The sequence below is a fragment of the Verticillium alfalfae genome, genomic scaffold, assembly GCF_000150825.1.
Source record: "Verticillium alfalfae VaMs.102 supercont1.3 genomic scaffold, whole genome shotgun sequence".
NCBI lineage: Eukaryota > Fungi > Ascomycota > Sordariomycetes > Glomerellales > Plectosphaerellaceae > Verticillium > Verticillium alfalfae.
In genome coordinates this window covers 1,724,950-1,743,862 of record NW_003315036.1, presented here as the reverse complement: position 1 = coordinate 1,743,862, position 18,913 = coordinate 1,724,950, and the positions used below count along the sequence as shown (strand labels likewise).

The following is an 18,913-nucleotide window of genomic DNA, read 5'->3' as shown; positions in this document are numbered from 1 at the left end:
CGAGCAAGGTGTTCCGTTCGACCAGATTCCGGCCCTTATCAAGACGATGCAGCAAGCCGGCGTGATGCCGCAATCTAGGGGGCCCGGCCGCACCCGCAGCCCAGCTTCCCTATCCTGCAGCCTCGGCCCCGACGTGGGGCGCCGCGCTCCTGCCACTAGCAATGGCCATGCGGATTCACGTGACCGCTACGGGTACCATGATGGCCAAAAATCCCCGGACCGGTATCCGAACCGCTCTCGATCCCGCTCGCCAGGTCGCCGATGGGAATCTCGTGACAAGGCCCGCAACGGACGCGACAACTTTGGGCACCGTCAAGAGGACGCAGGTCGCAGCTCCGAGTACCGTCAACGAAGCCCAGCTGGTCGTCGCGCCAGCCCTTCGGGACCGTCTCAGCACAGTCAGTACGAAAAATGGATAGAGTACGATCGGACTCTTCCTGAGGGCAAGATTCGCGTCTACAGCCGAACATTGTTTGTTGGAGGTGTCACGTAAGCCCAATACCCCGCAGTACAGAACCTAGCTCATCCATTTCAACGCTAACATCAACCCTTGTTTAGATGTTCTGAGCCAGAGTTGCGCAATATCTTCACCCAGTATGGTCAGGTCCAGACCTGCATTGTCAATAAGGATAAAAGACACGCCTTTGTTAAAATGTTGACACGGAAGGATGCCGAAGCTGCCAAAGAGGCGCTCGAGTTTCCACAAGGGCCCGAGGGCTTGCAATTAAGGGCATGTTCAAGTCAGGCCTCAACTATCTTTTCGCGCTAACCATCATGGCAGACTCGTTGGGGTGTTGGATTCGGTCCTCGGCAATGCAGTGATTATTCTACAGGCATCAGCATCATCCCCATCAGCGAGCTTACGGAAGCAGATCGCAAGTGGATGCTGACAGCTGAATACGGCGGCAGCGGTGGAAAACCCATCGAGACTGGTCTCGTGGTCGAAGAACCCGACATCGAGATTGGTGCTGGCGTGTCGTCCAAGGCTATCAGTCGCCGGATGCAGACCGACAAGGGTGGAAGCCACGGACCCAAGTCGTCTCACGTTGATGATCGATGGCGGCGTAAGAATGGTGGTGGTCATGGCGGTCGAGATCGTCGTGATGACATGAAACTCTCCGGCGCCAACTCACAGCCTGTTGCGAACAACCAGTTTGTGCAGGGCAACGGCTTCAACGGTTTGCCAACTGCACCTCCGAACTACGGCGGATGGCAGCAGAATAGCCAGTAACCTGTTATTGCAAAGTGAATGGTGAAGGGTGCAGGATGCCTATAATGGCTCCCACCAAAGCACGGAGCATGAAGGGAAGGCACGGCGTTCAATGGGGGAGGCTCGGCTTGAATTTCTAATTATGATACCACCGGAAAGGTTGAGAGGAAGCCACTCGCATAGCACGTAGGTCTGAGGTAGGGGTCTCGAAGCCGAAGAATCAGAGCTATGAGCATGTTTGTGCAGGATACTGAACTTGGTTGGAGCAGGCGATTCAGTCCAGTCGAAGACGGGACGTGGAAGCCTGTGTATTTTGTGTAAGTGATCGGTGTTCTCTTGCTTTCTTGAGGGTAATTTGGGCCGCAGGCTCAAATCATTGCTATCGTAGGCAACAATGCGTTCAACTCAAACAGAGCTTAGTATAGAGCCAACGCTACTGTAGTTGCTTTGTAGTGTGAATTTTGTGTCAGGAGAGTGAAAATGGGTATCTGGATTAATAGCAAACGCCGTATAGCCTGATAAACGTCATGCAAAGAACCTGTAGCCTCATCCCCTAAGACCCTATCAGAGCCCAAGCCATGTAGACGAAGAGACTTCGAAATCAAATGATACAACATTCAGGAATATCAACACCCCCGCCGCCTTCCCCCTCTTCTAGGCGAGACGGGGTTTACTCTTCCTCATACTCGAAATCCCAGTCCTGAGCCTCCAACGGATCGTCGAGCTTAACGCCTTCCATCGCGAGCTCGAGCTGTGTCGACTCGGGGAGGGCCCGAAGGTCTAGGACTAAAGCCTGGTTGCGCTGGTGTTGCTGGCTCAGGGGCGGAGATGCGGGATCCAGGCCGCGGAGCCTGCGCACGCGGCCCGAGCTGCGGAACATGGTCTGGTTTTCCTGCTGCTTGGCGTCGGTGGCGGCGAGCAGCGGCTGGTTGTGGTCGCCGTCCTTGTGGAGCTCGTCGCGATAGAAACCGAGGGCGGCGTAGGCGGGTCCCTGGACGGCGCCTATGCACCTGTTCTGGTGGATCTGGAGATTACCCTGCGCTATGTAGGCCCGGGCTCGATCGATGCCCGACTCCGACTCTGTCCCGGCAGGGGGTGGAGGGGTGGGATGGGGTGTGAAGTTCTTAGGCACCCGGATTGACCGCGCTGTAGTGTGGACAAGGGACTGCGTTGCTGGAGGGATTTGGATGTACTTGGCAGGCTGGTCGTCGGCCTTGTCGACGGACAGCAGCGAGACGCGTCCGCTTGCATCGCCAATGGCGAGTTTCGCACGGTTCGGCGAGAAGACGCCGGACGAGATGGGAGCGTCGACTTGTAAAAGATCGCGAACGAGAGGTTTCTTACGGTTCCTAATGTTCCACGCTTTCACCATACCGTCGGACCCTCCAGTGTAAAGCCGGTCTTGTGATGTTCCCCAGGCAGTAAACTTGACGCCTGTATCGTCGTTTCCGACGTCATCACCGATGGGACTGCCATGCCGAAGCACGTGGATGGGGTTATCACCGCGTGCAGTGTCCCAGACATAGACATTCCCGTCCGTAGCTGCAGCCGTGATGTAGCAGCAGGACAGACTGCAAGGCATGATAGTGAGCTCGTTAATGTCGGAAGCCGGACAGTCGAGGCACTGGACCTCGTTGAACGCGCCATACAGCTCCGGCACATCTGCGGGTGTGAAAATACGAATCTGCGTTTTGACGCGGTCGTCAAAGTGCTTGCCAAATGGTGAGCTCGCCACTATGAAACAGGGCTGAGTCGGATGCCAGGCGACCTCGAACACATTCTGGGATGAGCCTGTCATGACTTTGACACTTTTGCCCGTTTTGCAGTTCCATAGACAAATCTCGCCCGAGTTCCGCTTTTCGAGAGGGATGTCGTTGTCGTCCCCAGTGATGCTGCGAGGCGAATAACCGACAAGGAGAAAGTGTTGTACGTCCTTAGCTATGCCCCACCGCATGGTGGCTGGGTAGTAACTCCATTTCTGAGGAGCTTGCGTTTCTTTGTCGTCTTCGTTCCACACCCGCGTCCCGGACAGTGGGATGTAATCGCTCATCGAGATGTCTTTGTCGTTAACGGCGTACAACCTTACGGCCTCATTGGGAACGTCGGCTGCAGTAGCCACCCACCCGATTTGCTTGGAAACTTCGACAAAATTAACGTGGCCTTTATGCGGCCAAGTACCCAAACAGTCCATCCGAGCGCCGAACTTATCGACATTCCAAATTTTGACCGTCTTGTCAAAGCTTGACGTGTAAGCCCGGTCACGCGTGGCGTCATATGTCGAAGAGACGACAGATGCATACAACCACGGGTCTTGACTCTCTCGCATAGCTTCGGTAGAGTTCTCGCCGCTCTCGATAACGGGCCGAGGAAATCGGTGGTCCGCATATGCTTGGAGCCTGCTGTCGGAGGGAGAATACAGAAGCAAGTTGCCAGGCTTGTTGTACTGCTGGTTATGGGAGTCAGAATGGGCAGTAGCACCGCAAAGAAAGCTGTGGTCCGAGACCCAGGTGATGGTCATGATATCGCCAGCGCAGTTGTTCCAATCACCGCGGGATTCAAGTTCGTCCTCAAGAGCCTTCCTAAACTCATTGGTGAAGTTGACCAGCTTGCGGTCCTGCCGAAACCCGCGGTTGCCATCGACCTCGCGCGCGAACAGCAAAGGACGGTATGCGGCAGGCACGGACTCTAGCATTCTGTTCATCGAGCTCGTCGAGCTCGAGACGCGTAGCTACCTTGTGTCGATTGACCCTGTTTGCAGCGGCGTCCTCGAAGAAGTTGCTGATCGACACCTGATCCCTCCTTGAGAGGCCGTCCTTCAAAGCAAAAGTGTTGGCGAGTTGGCAAATGTGTTCAGGATGCTTCCTAGCAAATCGCCGTATCTCTCGCAAAGCCATCTTGCCGCTCTGAGGCTGCCGTGCCAGGTATTTGCGCACTGCTTGCCGAGCAACCTCAACTTCCTCTTCTGTAAAGTCAACATGGTATGGCCAGCAGACGGTTTGCTTTCGCTCCTCGAGAGGAAGATGGATGAGCTTCGCAGCTCCTGCTTGTATAGATCGCCGTTCCTGCAATGCCAGGTATGGGCGTTTGGGAAGAGACGCCCACGCCCCAGTGCCCTTGTTACTGTGCCGTGCAGCGCCATCCTTAGATGCTCGCTCTGGCTTGACCGATCTCTTGTATTTCCAGGCCGTTGCCCTTGCGTGCGATCGGAAACCTAGCGGCGAGACGGGGTTCGTTCCGAACGCTGGACGGAGCTTAGTGTTGGAGACACTTCTCTTAAGTGGTGTGGTAATCTTCGGTAGCAAAACATCCTGCGTCTTTGCGGTGGATGGCAGGTGCGTCGGCCGCACAGGAGTCGGGGTTTGGGCTGGTGTTGAATGTTGGGCGAGTGCAGGAGGATGAGAGTGCGCAATTGGAAGGCGTACGTGTTGTCCCGCAGTTGCTGCGACCTGCCCCGACACCGCATGTGGTCGACTATGGTCTGGGACGGCGCAAGACTCTCGAGGTTTTGACAGCGGTTGCCATCCCATCACGGCTCCCTGGGGTTGCCGATTCGGTGTAAGTATGATTTGTTGGGGTATGGTCGACGCAGAGCGCGAAGAATGTCCGTTGGTATTGGTTGAATGTCCATACGACTAATTCATTGTCAGACACAACCTACACAATAGAAGGTCGGCGTCAAGAGGTAGAAATAGCGTGAAAGGGTTGTGAGGGGGGGGAGGGGGGAAGGGAAAGATGTGGAAGGAGGTCCGTACAGGATCGCCCATAAGGGTGTTGACATGTTCACCAACCTCCGTCTGCAGCTGAGCTTGGTACTCCTGAGAAAGATAGCCTCGCGATGCATGATATTGCGCGAGAACATGGTGTCGGCAGCGAATACTCGGATTATCTGTTTTGTATGCACCATAAGTCTTTGTTTGCACGAGGAGGAAGGAGGGGCACTACCTTGTTCCCGAGTTTGCGCGTGTCGAGTAGGTCATCAAAAGCCGGCTCGATAGCAGCAAAGCTGTCAAATTTACGGTCTAATGCCGTAATAACGTATCTCTTGATGCAGTCATTGAGCGATAGAGGAGGTTCTGGCGTCGGCTGCGGCTGCGGACGTGACTGCAACTGTGGGAGTCGCGATGCGATCGCAACACGCCGCCGTTTGGCGGGCCGTTCTTCGTGGCCATTGTCTCGGGTTGTGACGTGCGGGCTGGATGGGGGCGAGTCTCCCGTCAGGTCGATCACCACAGACTGAGGTTGTTGTTGGACTCGTTGATGGTGCTGTTGTGACAAGCTTGGGTCTTGGCCAGTCTGTTTCGTAATAGCATCTGCGTTCTGTGGCTGGCCACCGATTGCGGTCGGCGCGTCCATCGCCATCTTCATGGCGCCGGTCACGCGCGATAGGCTCACCTCACTGACGTTGTAGGATTTGTAGAAGGTTAGTACCGAAGGGGGATTCCACTATTACTCCTCCTTCTCAACGCTAGCTTGGAAAGCACGGACCCAAGGGCAGAAATGTATGATTTTCTCTGCTAAGTACTTACTAGAATGAGAGCTATTAATTTAATTTACTAAAAGTAAGGACTAAAAATAGAATATATATAATATATAGATATAAGTATAGTAGATACTATCTATTTAATTGATTTTTATTGTTAATGCCCTAATTCGGGACCCTTTTAAATTAGTTCTTCATAGTAAAGTATAGTACTATCAATCCATTTTATCTAAAACATAGCATATTTTCGCACATCTCAATTACTTATTGCAATCGGAGTGATGAAGTAGCGGAAGCGACTATCAAGTTCACTCTAAGCTTCTGTGAATTGAGTTGTTGCGTTCATATTAGTAGTATTAGACATATTGCATCTACCAGATGCAAAGTCGTTATACCTGAGTACAAGAACTGCATTTATTCTTAAACTATGACCTAGAACCAATGTATGTAGGCTTTATCCTTGTGTGACTAAGGTACAATTGCATGTATGAAGCGCATGTCAACTTGATCGTTGCCAACAATGGGCAGTACACAACCTACCTACCCGATCCTAGGTACTACGAAAGAGAGAGGGCTGGGAAATCCAGTCTTCCTAGGAGTCATCTTTAGAAAAAGACAAAAGACAATTGATACACAAACTGATCTATTATAAAGGTATATGCGTCAGGTCTTGCCGTGACGTCAGTCCGTGTCGCCGTCTTAGTAGTCACCTAATCCTTGACCTTTCTGGATGGAGCACTAGCAGATGAACTTTTATCCTCTCTAGATCCCTTTTCTAGGCCAAATATATATCGACAGGCTTTCGACCCTCGTCGAGAAACTACAATATGACACTAGCCACCTTATGCTTTGGCAGCGCCACAGCCCGCGTGGTCGTACAAACCCCACCCAGCTGTCACGTAGCATTTTCGCGTCGCGTGCCACGGGTTCGACTCGTTCTATTCTCAACAACCAGAAGGTGAATACGGGCATGTCTGGCATAACCTTTCTGATGCAAGAAGCTGTAGAGACAGTAATTAATCGCTACCATGCGATAGTACATTGAATTGCTCCCGACAGGTAGCCACGGGGGCGCATTGTGTGAGAGAGCTCGTGACTAGAATTGGCCTGACTGACGAAATACAGGGGCACCGATATTAAACTTTCACCCTTTGACGATCTCAAAGCCCTCCATACTGTCTAGTGCTTTGCGTATCTCAACCTTATACGCAGGAATACCACCCGAGTAGCACACAGGTTCAACCTTCTTTCCGGGAATGCTTCCGCCCATGTAGGTAGATCGCGTCGTCGGGAACAACGTCCCGTTGTTCAGCTCAAGGATGTGCTCCTTCCACTTGTCAGCGGCCTCGGGCTTGGGATTGATGTACCGAATATCATTGTGCTGCAGCTTGTCAATCATGTCAGCGATCCAGCGGCCTTGAACCTCGACTGTCGACGGGCCGTTGCTCAGGAGGGTTGGACCATGGACGCCGTAGATGTGGAACATGTTGGGATAGCCGCTGACGGTGGTGCCGAGGTATGTCTTGGCACCGGGGACCCATTCTTCCTGGAGCTTGTTGCCATCGATGCTCTCGAGGCCGAGCTGCGTCATGACTATGGAGACCGTCAGTACGTGACTTCTCAAACGGATATGCCTCGTGCTTCAGTGGGGTCGAAATACCTCCTGTCACGACATCCTGCGCATCCAAGTCAGCTGGGATACATGTCTCTTGAACGGACAAGGACTTACAAAGCCGGTGGCGATCGCGATGACATCGAATTCGTGATGCGTCCCGTCCTCGAGGGTGATTCCTGTCTCGGTAAACTCCTTTGATGCCGTCCTTGCTGATATCGACTAGATCGACCGAAGGGGCGGTTGAACTGCTCAAAGTAGTCATGCTCGAGGCAAGGTCTCTTGACACCGAAGTAGTGCGGCATGACCAAGGGCGCCAGCAAATCCCTCAGGCGAGGGTCTCCGATGCGCGCCCTCGTCTTCTCCGCCCAGAATGCATAAGACGCCTCATTGGCCTCAGGGTTGAACAGGTTGTCCTTGTAGAGCGCCACCCAGTACCGGAAGCCGCCCTCTGCCCAGACTCGCTCGTACGTGGCCTCGCGCTGCTCAGGCGTGTCGTCAAAAGTGTTTTTCTCCAGCCAGTCATAGTGAAACCCGGCAAAGCTCGTCTCGCGTAGCTTGAACAGTTCCGGGTACACGACCTTGGCGCGCTCTTGCTCGGCGACTGTGAGCTGGCGGCGCCGCATGGGCACAGCAAGGTTCGGGGTACGCTGGAAGACAGTAACCTGGCCGGCCTTGGGACCCCAGTTCTGGACAATTTGAACGCCCGAGGCGCCAGTACCAATGACAGCACAGCGCTTATTCTTAACGTTGACCTCTTCGTCGGGCCAGAACGAGGAGTGGTGGACCACGCCCTTGAACTTATCCATGCCAGGCCAGTCGGGAATGTAGCGTCGGGCGGCCTTCACGCCAAGTCAGCATCGGGGGCATGATGAATGTGAAGCATTGGAGACTCACAAAGCCGGTGCCGAGGACGAGGAAGCGGGCTTTGGTCACTCGGCCATCCGCCGTGCGAACGTTCCAACGGCCGGTGGCAGTGTCAAAGTGAGCACCCACGACAACCGTGTTGAAGGCGCAGTCCTTCTTGATGCCGAGGACCTTGTCGACATGGTCAAAATAGGCTCGAAGTTCGTCGTACCTGGGGTAGTTGCTCGACCAGTTCCAGTCCTTCCAGACCTCAGGCCACGAAAACTCGTACTCTGGGACCTCCGAGTCAACGCCGGCGCCAGGGTAGCAGTTCCATCGCCAAGTGCCGCCGGTGTCGTTGCCAGCTTCGAAGATCACAGACTTATAGCCCCGATCGCGGAGAGTCTTGAGCATGAAAATGCCAGCTGGGCCCGTAAGTATCAGCGTGGGTGTACGGTCAAGATCCGGGGCCAAGTCCACTTACCGAACCCGGCACCGACAATGAGGGCATCAACTTCCAGGTTCTCGGCGTATGGCCCGGTTTTCTCGGCATGTTGGGAAGAGTAGTCAGTCAGCTCCGTGTTGAACTTCTTACGGTCGGCAAGTGGTTCGCCCATGATTCATAGAGGTTTTCGAAGATTCGCTTGCTAGTATTCGAGTACGGATGTTTCTAAGCTAAGTCGTGTAGTGTTGATCCGCTTGCTTTCGACTGAATACCAACTTGCGAGCATTCTGGCCCTTTCATTTATACCTGCCTTTACCAGGCAAGTTGCTCGTGCCAAGCGAGCTCGTGCCCGCTGCCTTCATGACACAAATGCCCATCGCGGGGTCATTGCGTCTCCGTAGCACCGAGAGTTTGCTTGCTGCGATACTCGCATTCTGCGTAATACTGTTGCGGACGGCTTGCCGCAATATGACAAGACTTTCGGTGGATCGCATTCAGATAGTCATCCGCAGAAAGCCAAACGCTCCCGGTGGATCTCATGCACGACGTCTACCGCAAGCCACACGGCTGCGGCTCCCTCTGTCCGAGGTGTTGCGGAGCTGGCGCCGCACGCTTTGCCCATTACGGTAACAGTGATTTTGTGTTGGTGTCACGAGTCAGTGATGCCGCGTCGTTGTGGGCGTTTTGCGGGGGTTAAGTCTGGAGTAGTGCGGGGGAACTGTTCGAGGATGCGTCTTAGTCTCGTAGTGTTATATTGTTGGCCTGGTGGTATATATTTCGACTTTTTGCGAATCCGCGAGGATGACGTTGAAAGCGTTGCTTCTATACTTCTCTCTTCTCTGTTGACCGCTTACTTCACGCCACTTGTGCATACTCTCACCCTTAGGAGTTCATCCCTAGAAAATGCCTTTTAAAACGAAAGCTGTCGAGCGCCTCACAGCAATCGTCGATAATGCCTGCGCTGACACAAAGTCTGACATCCCAGGCGCCACGGTTGTCATAATCGGCAAAGTTGATATCAGGTAGTTGCTGCTGAGGAATCGAGGACGCTTTGATGGACTCTTCGAAGCTGGAAAGGGTTTCCGCATCCGCTTCTGGATCGCCTCTTGCACCAAGCTCCTCACCGGTATCGCCTGTATGCAGCTCGTTGAAGAGGGCATTTTGAAGCTCGATGATGGCGACCACCTGGAGAAGTTGTGTCCAGAGCTCAAAGACCTCAAGGTGTTGCGGGCTGACGGCTCGCTTGAGGCTAAGAAGAGGAGCATCACATTGAGAATGCTTCTCACGCACACGGCGGGTTTCGGATATACCTTCTTCAACGAGCGGCTCAGAGACTGGGCATTTCCGGCAGGAGTGGATGAGTTCTCTGGCCGGTTTGAGGACATGAAGACGCCTTTGCTCTTCCAACCTGGCGAGGGATGGGAGTATGGCGTCAATATCGACTGGGCGGGTGTAGCGCTGCAGCGGGCGACAGGCCTGACGTTGAACGAATTCCTGCAGAAGAGGCTATTTCAGCCGCTCGGAATCGTCGACATGTCGATGATTCCCGGTGAAGACATGCGTTCAAGGCTGGCGTACATGCATCAGAGGGATGCTGATGGCACGCTGAGGCCGAGAGACCATCTCCAGCGATTGCCATTGGTGATCGACCCCAACAACAATGACGAGGTCGCCAGCGTATTCAACAGCGGTGGTGCCGGCATGTTCGCGAGACCGCAGGAGTACTGCAGTGAGTTCACCATCCAGTGAGCGGACATTCAGCACGTATTGTACTAACGGCTGCCGCACAGAGGTCCTGGCCGTTCTCCTGAATGATGGCACTTGCGCACGGACTGGAACCCAGATACTGCGCAAGGATACGGTCGATGAGATGTTCCGTAACCAGATCCCCGAGTTTCCCAACTACAGCCGTCAAGGGATTCCGGCAGCAAAGCCTGACCTCACACTTCCCCTGGGCGAGTTGTATCCGACGGCCGATAACGCGCCTCAGGGTTGGGGCATCACGTTTATGATGCCAAATGCAGACGCAACTGGAAGGTCAAAGGGCGCAGGACATTGGGCTGGATTGGCGAATCTGTGGTGGTGGTGTGACCGCGAGAAGGGCATCGCTGGCATGGTGGCGACGCAGCTGCTGCCGTTTGCTGACGGCAAGGTGCTGAATCTGTGGGTTGGGGTTGAAGCTGCGGCGTATGAAGCTCTTCGGGCGTGATGTGATGTTTGACGAATCTGTTCAGGTCGGAAGTCAAGAAAAGAGTTTGTCTTAGTCTTCAATCTTCAATGCTCCAATACCGATGATACTCAGTGAACAGCGAGCCATACGTGTGAGACGGCCTCGGCCGGTCAAGATGGTGGTTCTAGTCCCGTTGGCAACGGTGAAGCGCTGGTGATGAGGCCTCGGTACCGCGAAGAACGGCAAGTGGTAACCACTGCACCTGCCCCCTTCCCTGACATAGCTACCTGGGTAGAGCAAGTGCAAAGAAGAAACAGGAACAGGGCAGGTCCTAGTACAGTAGCTCCTGGGGGGGTTGTCCTGGAGGGGCCTACCGAGGGTGGGTCCGGGGTAGCGGAGCCAAATGCGGGGTGACAACTCGGGCGGGGACGGCAGGTCATGCCTGCCCACGTCTTGCGTCTCCCTTATCCACTCCTGCCTTTCCTCCCCTGACTTGGTGGGATGAAGCCTACTCGCCTCTTTTCGTCTGTCCCCCTTCGCATTTTCACTGCCAAGAGTAACAGGATCCCACCTTGCTCTTGGGGATGCGTAAATATCACAACGCCTGCGACCAATGTCGCAAGTCTAAGAGGGCTTGTGACGTTCCTCGACTCGTACTGCCAGAGCAGACCTCCGGCAGTGCCATATCTCTCTTAGATCAGGGTCTCCAACGTGAGTGCCTCACATCCCTCAATGAATCGGACTCCAAACATGCCGTGCACAGTCACTCCCTATCCCAAGTTGCAATGCTCATTGTTGATTTATGCTCAGCACCCAAGGTTCGACCTTGTTCCTACTGTCAAAAGACGAACAAGACGTGTACCGTTGAATGGGCATGGTCACAACTCAAAGTTGCCGGTGCTATTGAGGCAGCCTCTCGCGGTGACCTTGGATTCGAACATGCAAGCCGCTTTCCACAACCAACACCGACAGAACCATTCGCACATAACGAACCATGCCCTGGACAGGTGACAAGCGAGGCTTCGTGGCAATGGACCAACCTCCAAACAAGTCTTCCCGCTGACCCAGCTGTGGCCTTTATCGATCTAGACGGGCCTCTCAACTTACCCACCCAGCCGCCAGACATGCTACTAGTGAACTTTGAGGCGAGCCTTTACGCAGGGATGCCTGAGCCCGTCGACACTGCGACCACAGAAACCGATCCTGCGGCATCAGGGACGCTTGAAGTACTATTCCGGGAGTCCTCGACCGGCCACGTACCTTGCGTCTGGCCTCCACCGCAACCAGACGTTAATTGTGACGCCCGCGTCAGCGTTTCCGAGTCGACAGAATTCACCAATCCCTTCGAATACTCACCTCAAGACTTGACTTCATCGCCCCTCTTTTCAGATATGTCTGATCTTCCAGCAGAAATACCAGGGGAGAGAGCACACAAGCGCCGGAGACGGAACCGCCGGCCTTCGAGCCCCTCCCTGTCCCCCTTTTGCGCCTCCAACGCCCTCGTCTCCAGAACCAACAGCGGCTTCATCTCGACCAATCTTCTTCAAATTTACCACGACGTGCTCGAACACAGTCTCTCCTGCTGGCTCACTGAAGTGACATGCCCTTACAAAGGCGCCCGCGGCAGGGACGAAGGACGCAGACTCGCCGAGTGGGGGCCTTCGTGGTCAAACCGCATATTTCACCGAACTGTTCAACTTGACCGCGCTGCGCAGACCGCGGGCCTGGTGACAATGACGGCATTAGAAGGCCGGTCTGCGGACAGAGCGCTTCATTTTGCCATCATGGCGTTTGCAACGCAGTGGGCGCAGGGAAGTCGGCGACAAGGCGAAACCTATCCAGTCCCACGCTTTGCCTCACCGCATGAAACCTTTGACGAGTTTGTCGAGGAGAGCTTCGATCGTGACCTGCAGCGATACTTTTGGAACCAAGCCAAGAAGGCCCTGCAAGAGACGGAATACATCGAGTGTTACAGGGTCGCAGCTGCTGAGATGGTCCTCAGTCTCGCGCAGAGGCCATGGGCGCAGGATGACGTCGATGACTTTCTCGGCGAGCGTGAGCGTGCGCGAACTCCGGATGGTGCCTTCGAGACAGGGTCAATTATGTCGAGAATCGCGTGCGCCATCTCGAGGGACGGCCCTCCCGTCCATATTGAGAGGGCTACTCGAAAGATGCACATTCTCAAGTCTCGCTTCATTTCAGCTAGCAAAAAGGCAGCCAAGGCACAAGGGCGCACCGGGACCGAAGCCATTCATATCATGACACCCGAAAACGAGACGACAGTCGGATTACTCTACTGGCTCGCTGTCATGTTCGACACGCTCTCCTCGTCCATGGACGCGCGTCCTGTGACGGTGGCGGACCAAGACTGCCAGCACGACGACCTCCCGCCCAGCGAAGCAGAAAATGAGAGGTGGCATGTCGATCTCTTCATCAAAGATACGCTAGAGGCGCCCTCTCAGCGCCTACGCTGGCCGTGCTCCTACGAAGACGCCGCCGAGGCCGTAACACGCTCCGGTCCCGTCAAGGTCCTACTGTACCGTCACGTCTCTTACCTTCAGACCCTCCTCCGGCGCGGTCAAGCGGGCGCGCGCATCGAGGAGACTCTCGCGCCCACGACTTCGCTCTATCGATACTGGAACGTCACGCACGGCGCCTTCTTCCGCGACCTGCTGCGCGACTTTGACGCCGTGCCTGGTCGCATACGGAGCTGGTTCTTCTGCATCTCCGCCCCACTGGCACCTCGCTGTGCTCATGTTTGCCGACCTCGTCGAGCAGATTGACGACGAGGGCCTCGGTCTGCCGTCAGCGGGGGCGCAGGCGCGCCGCTGCCAGGATGGTGGCCGCCATGCGGGAGACGAGCGTCAGGGAGCTGGCGGACCTGGCGGGCGTCGCGACGCCCCGAGCGGTGGGCACGGAGCCGCACCTGCCGGGCTTCCACCACGCCGTCAATGAGGGGACCGTCCTCGCCGAGCCGTGGACCATAATCCTGATTAGGGCCTTCTCGCGGGCGGCGGTGCTGATCATGGAGGAGGCGGACAACTATCGAAGGTACGGCCTGGTGCGGTCGTGGGGCGGGCCGCATGAAGGCTGGAACAGCCTCGAGCGCGCTGACGACTGCATCCGGACGCTTTTCTACCTGGGGAAGAAGTCGGACATGGCGAGGCGCGTGGCTGATATCCTCTCCGACGCGCTGGCGTCTCTCCGTCTCGCCGACGACGGACCACCGCTCGGTGGCCATGGGGGCGACGGCGCGGCCGGCCGAGGCGGCGGCAGCAGCACATCGCTAGGAAGCGAGGGCAAAACGGCGGCGACTGGGAGTTCCTCAACCGAAAGCTGGACGGCGGCGACGGAGAGCGATCTCGCGTCTTCGGGCGGTTGGGGTGAAGCGGGAACGTACTGGAATGTATCATCATTAGGGGGTGCCGGTTTGGCGATTTGCGGTTGAATCAGGGCAGGTGCTGGCGCATATGGCAATGTAGTAGGACAAGTCAAAATGCAGAATACTTGTCATCATGACGGACAGCTCAGATCTTCCGACACTGTCATGTGTATTTGTATTTTGCACAGCACAATCTGGGTTGCACAAGACAAGCAGAACCACGACGACGAATATGAATGTGCCAATCGAATGGCGAGACGCTCAAATTTCAGACTATGATCGGATATGATACAAGCTTCAGCAACTTCCGACATACGATATCGGTCATGACGGCTCCGTTGCAGCCAACTCCATGGCGACACCACGCGCCGCTTACAGCTTGGCCTTAGTCGAGGTCTCGGCCTCAACTTCGGCGTACATGCGGTCAATCTCGGCGCGGAAGGCCCTGGCCGTCTGCGGTCTCTTGAGCTTGAGCCTGCATCGACATGATTAGTAAAAGTCTTCCGGTCAAGAAAGCACGCGAGTACATACGTCGGTGTCAGGAGCTCATTGTCGATCGTGAAGGGGTCGATGGCCAGGTGAATGGCGCGCACGCGCTCGTAGCTGTTGAACTTGTGGTTGCGGCCAATCTTGTCAATCTCGGCGAGCAGCGCCTTCTTGACCTTGGGGTCCTGCGCGGCGGCCTTGAGGGCGGCCGTGTCGGTCTTGTCAATGGTCTTCTTGAGCTGCTTGCTCGCAAATGGCGCAAAGTTCTCGGGGTCGATGCCAAAGACGGCGACGAGCGTGGACTGCTGGGGGTCGCCGTGGACGTAGGCCGTGGCGAGAAGGCTGGAGCTGCCGAGATAGACGTTCTCGATGCGCTCGGGGGAGATGTACTCGCCCTGGGAGAGCTTGAGGACGTTCTTCTTGCGGTCGACAATCTTGAAGCGGCCGAGGCTGTCGACCTCGGCAATGTCGCCCGTGTGGAACCAGCCGTCGGCGTCGATGGTCTTGGCCGTCTCCTCGGGGTTCTTGTAGTACTCCTTGAAGATGTTGGGTCCGCGAAGAAGAAGCTCGCCGCGAGGGTTGGGCTTGTCGGTGACGTTGTACTCCAGGTCGGGAACGGACTCGAGGCAGATCTCGTTGCAGTAGCAAGGGGCGCCAATGTTACCGGTGGAGAAGTCCGTCTTGTGCTGGACAGAGGACACGGCATACGACTCGGTGAGACCGTAGCCCTGCATGAAGTTGTTGCCGAAGGCGGCGCGGAGGAACTCCTGGACCTCCGGGTCGAGCTGAGCACTGCCGCTGATCATGCTGTGAGCCTTGGTGAGGCCGACGGCAGCCCTGACCTTGGGGGTCCAGATCTTGTCGTAGAGGAAATGCGTGTTGTGGGCCTTGCCAGCGGGTAGCTTCATCGAGGCCTTCTTGGTGTCGATGGCGCGGCGAGACAGAGCGCCCTTGAAGCCGTCGGCCTGAACCGTGGCCACCTTGATAGCCGAGTTGAAGCGGTTGAAGAGGCGAGGCACGGAGATGAAGCCGGTGGGCTGCAGAATCTTCATGTCGTCGACGAGGCCGAGAACATCGCCACGGAAGAAGCCGATGCTGGCACCTTCTGCCAGGGCAATGGCATCAATCATGCGGCCGTAGATATGAGCCAGAGGCAGGTAGGACAGGTGGATGTCGACGTGAGAAACGGTAGAGAAGGCCCTGCCGCCGGACACGGCAGCGACGGCGTTGGCATGGGTCAAGACAACACCTTTGGGGAGTCCAGTGGTGCCAGATGTGTAGTTGATGGTCTGGAGATCCTCGGGGCGAGGGGGGTGCATGGGGCGGCCAGAGCGGAGACCAATGGCCTCGACATCGGCCATGGAGTAGATCTTGATGCCAAGGTTGGCAGCAATGTCGGTTAGGACGGAAAGCTTGGAGTGGCCGGCCTGTTCACCGGCATCGAGGGCATCGAGCGAGATGAGGGCCTTGAGGGTGGGCAGTCTCGGGGCGAGCTTCAGGAGGGTGGCAATGTGCGGCAACGAGGTGGCGACGGTGGTCAGCTCGGCGTGGTTGATGATGTACTCGGTGGTCTCGGGACCCAGGGTCTCATAGAGAGACACGGTGTATAGAGACTGCGAGGCAGCAGCGAGATCTGGAAGTGGGGATCAGCATTTCTGTCACACCTTTTCCATGCATGGCACTCCGTGTCTCTCGTCATTGCAACGTACCGGTGATGTGCCACTCGGGGCGGTTCGGCGACCACAGGCCGACACCGTACTTCTCTCGAGTCTCACCGAGCTCGCGGTGGACCTCAACGAGACCAGCGCCAAAGTTCTTGCGGCGCTCAGCGACCTCACTGTAGGAGATCCAGGTGTACTTGTTCTCCCAGTCGCGCGTCGCCGGGTCCCAGGCACGGTGGCCGAGGCAGCGCCAGTTGGGGTACTTTTGAGCGGCAGCCTCAAAGGTGTCGTGCATGGTCTGGATGTTGGGGTCGAGGGTGGTCATCAAAGGACCGTCGCGAGCGCGCCAGTGACGGTAGATGGCGGAACGACCCTCCTTCTCGGAGCCCGGGATGGGGAGGCCATAGGGAGAGCCGGGCGGCGGGGGCGCAGACAGCTTCTTGATGAGCGCGGCGGTGTCGACGGCGGGAGCCATGTTGGCGAGGTCGTGGTGATGGGATGCTTAGGGAGGGGCCTTGTGGAGGAGGAGGAGGGGATGGTCGCAGACGGAGCGAGGGGAGCACAATGGCCGCGGATGGGTGCTCAGTTGTATCGAAAATGGAAAAGATACAGGAGGAAGAAGAGGACGAGGGTGGGCTGGGCGACGATGAATGGAGGGCTTCTCGACCTGGAGTTGAGGATGGGAAGGACAGAGATGAAATGAGGAGAAAGGCTCCAGAGGCTCGGACTGCTTTCCTTGGACGACGTGAAGGCCGAGGAGCTCAGGACCAATCCTCAGCTGTGCCTCGGCACCTCCACAGTGGGCCTGTGGGCGCCCCGCCACAGCCTGGGGTTTCCCCACTGCGCCCTGTGTGACTACAGCAGAGGAGCCGTCGCCCTAGGCCCAACCTGGTACGTGTTTCCCGTGGCAAACCGAGGCGCTGTCTCTGGTGCGAGGTGCGCGAGAAGGAAGATGACGGATCAGTCGTTGCGAGCTCGCCATGCTGGAATGCATGTCGGCATGCATGTCTTGGTGTTTGCATGCATGTCTTGTGCTGTCATGTTTGGCATGCGAGAGGCACCGCCGGAAGCCAATGGCTCTACAGCAGTCTTCAGCACTGTATTTAGGTACCCTCAGTGATGTTACCCCTTAAGCCGCTCTAGACATGCTGACCTTGAGTACCTACCGCCTGAGGTTATGCGGGCCAGATCACCAGGATGCTACCTACCAGGGACCATTCTGCTGACTACTACATGGCACATGAAGAAGATAGACTCATTCTCAACCTTCGCCCAGCTGACACGAGATGCCTCTCGATTTGCCGGCTCAATGCCAACTGCTCTCACCTCAGCCACCGCCGTCTTTCCGATCCTCAACTATCCAACAGCAAATGAGAGAAGCTAGAAACCGTGCTTACGCTGACCCTCAACCGGAAATGAGATACCCCAGCTTTCACATGCAAGGGTCTGTCCTTGGCACCGCTCGCCCCGGTTTCTCTGGCCAATACCGGCGAGCCACAAGCGACCCGACCCCGATGATCGCCCATCCGATTCCTCCGATCCGGGTGCCGGTCTTCCCAGCTGCCCGCTTTCTTCACGCGCGCAGTCGTGCCGTTCGGCGACGCGGGTCGACCTGGGGTGAGCCACAAAGCCACCATTGCGTATCAATCTTGTACAACGAGGTGTCAACCATTGCAAAAGAACGGGAAGTCGGGATTGAACACTGCTAAAACGACCTTTCCCTTTCGAGGCCAATCTACCAGGAGCCCATCATACCAGGAGGTCACGTCTAAGGTAAAATGCCCACCCATATGTATATGTACGCTCCATTTTCCTTCCATCATTCGACCTTACATCGTCGACATGCCAAGACGAACCAACCCGCCATCTGGTCTCTAAATCTGGGGACGTCTCTCTGTCTCTCTCTCTCTCCCTCTTGCGCCCGGAAGATCGGCTCTTGCAACCCTCTCCATCTGAACCATCCGACCATCTGAACCAATAAACCTGAAGACCTGAAGACACGAAGCGCATCGTCTTGGCATGATGAAACTGGTCCTGACGTCAAACTTCAGGCGATTCCGATCTGGGCGTCGCACTCGAGTCGAGTGCTCATGAACGACTTAGGGCTGGCAGTCAAACTTGCCGACTTGATCGGAGCTCGGCCTGGTGGGGTCAGTGCTTGTCCTGCCTTAGACGATGAGCAGCTCGGAACAGAGAGCGCCCTCCCCTGAATGTCGATGCAGCGCATGTCGTACCTTTGAACCAACCCTGCCATGTTGCTATTTTGACGTCGACTCGCTTGAACATGTAGCGATCATAGAATGGAGGCAAATTGGTAGTCAGGCAGCCCGCCCGCCAATCACCCATCCCATCTTCGCTGGGTCCCCAAACGCATGGGCACGCCCCCGACAAGTGCGTTGTTTCGGGTTGACCCTCAAACCTGGCCATCCGTCACCGCGTGCGTGCACACGCCTTATGCGCCCCCCAGCCCAGAAGTCGTAAGGGGGGCACGATACCGCCCGAGTGACGAAACAGACGACGGGGTCCTCTCACCAGACAAAAGCGTCTCGACTGCCGCCGCCCCCTTGATGAAGTGCTTGGCATTGTCGTGATTATCTATCGTCTCGACTCCCGTGCTTTGC

The 18,913-nt window shown here is 56.1% G+C and overlaps 6 protein-coding genes across 6 annotated transcripts; 3 read left to right on the top strand and 3 right to left on the bottom strand.

Moving 5' to 3' along the window:
- Nucleotides 1-46: 46 nt before the first annotated feature.
- On the top strand, nucleotides 47-1,231 carry VDBG_03033 (Rpb7-binding protein seb1; the record flags this gene model as incomplete). Its single annotated transcript, XM_003006848.1, has 3 exons — nucleotides 47-489; nucleotides 559-734; nucleotides 834-1,231. 3 exons carry the CDS (start codon nucleotides 47-49, stop codon nucleotides 1,229-1,231), a joined length of 1,017 nt encoding a protein of 338 aa, XP_003006894.1.
- A 649-nt stretch (nucleotides 1,232-1,880) lies between these two features.
- Nucleotides 1,881-5,569, bottom strand: VDBG_03032 (WD repeat-containing protein; the record flags this gene model as incomplete). Its single annotated transcript, XM_003006847.1, has 4 exons — nucleotides 1,881-3,824; nucleotides 3,895-4,681; nucleotides 4,999-5,096; nucleotides 5,153-5,569. 4 exons carry the CDS (start codon nucleotides 5,567-5,569, stop codon nucleotides 1,881-1,883), a joined length of 3,246 nt encoding a protein of 1,081 aa, XP_003006893.1.
- A 1,265-nt stretch (nucleotides 5,570-6,834) lies between these two features.
- On the bottom strand, nucleotides 6,835-8,765 carry VDBG_03031 (cyclopentanone 1,2-monooxygenase; the record flags this gene model as incomplete). Its single annotated transcript, XM_003006846.1, has 4 exons — nucleotides 6,835-7,306; nucleotides 7,420-8,144; nucleotides 8,200-8,573; nucleotides 8,633-8,765. The coding sequence occupies 4 exons, from the start codon at nucleotides 8,763-8,765 to the stop codon at nucleotides 6,835-6,837; spliced, it is 1,704 nt and encodes a 567-aa protein (XP_003006892.1).
- A 965-nt stretch (nucleotides 8,766-9,730) lies between these two features.
- VDBG_03030 (beta-lactamase family protein) lies at nucleotides 9,731-10,802 on the top strand (the record flags this gene model as incomplete). The annotated part of the gene is made up of 2 exons (XM_003006845.1): nucleotides 9,731-10,322; nucleotides 10,384-10,802. The coding sequence occupies 2 exons, from the start codon at nucleotides 9,731-9,733 to the stop codon at nucleotides 10,800-10,802; spliced, it is 1,011 nt and encodes a 336-aa protein (XP_003006891.1).
- A 1,745-nt stretch (nucleotides 10,803-12,547) lies between these two features.
- On the top strand, nucleotides 12,548-14,211 carry VDBG_03029 (regulatory protein alcR; the record flags this gene model as incomplete). Its single annotated transcript, XM_003006844.1, has 2 exons — nucleotides 12,548-13,519; nucleotides 13,573-14,211. 2 exons carry the CDS (start codon nucleotides 12,548-12,550, stop codon nucleotides 14,209-14,211), a joined length of 1,611 nt encoding a protein of 536 aa, XP_003006890.1.
- Nucleotides 14,212-14,517: 306 nt separating this feature from the next.
- VDBG_03028 (long-chain-fatty-acid-CoA ligase) lies at nucleotides 14,518-16,767 on the bottom strand (the record flags this gene model as incomplete). The annotated part of the gene is made up of 3 exons (XM_003006843.1): nucleotides 14,518-14,620; nucleotides 14,677-16,264; nucleotides 16,341-16,767. The coding sequence occupies 3 exons, from the start codon at nucleotides 16,765-16,767 to the stop codon at nucleotides 14,518-14,520; spliced, it is 2,118 nt and encodes a 705-aa protein (XP_003006889.1).
- Between the last annotated feature and the right edge of the window lie 2,146 nt (nucleotides 16,768-18,913).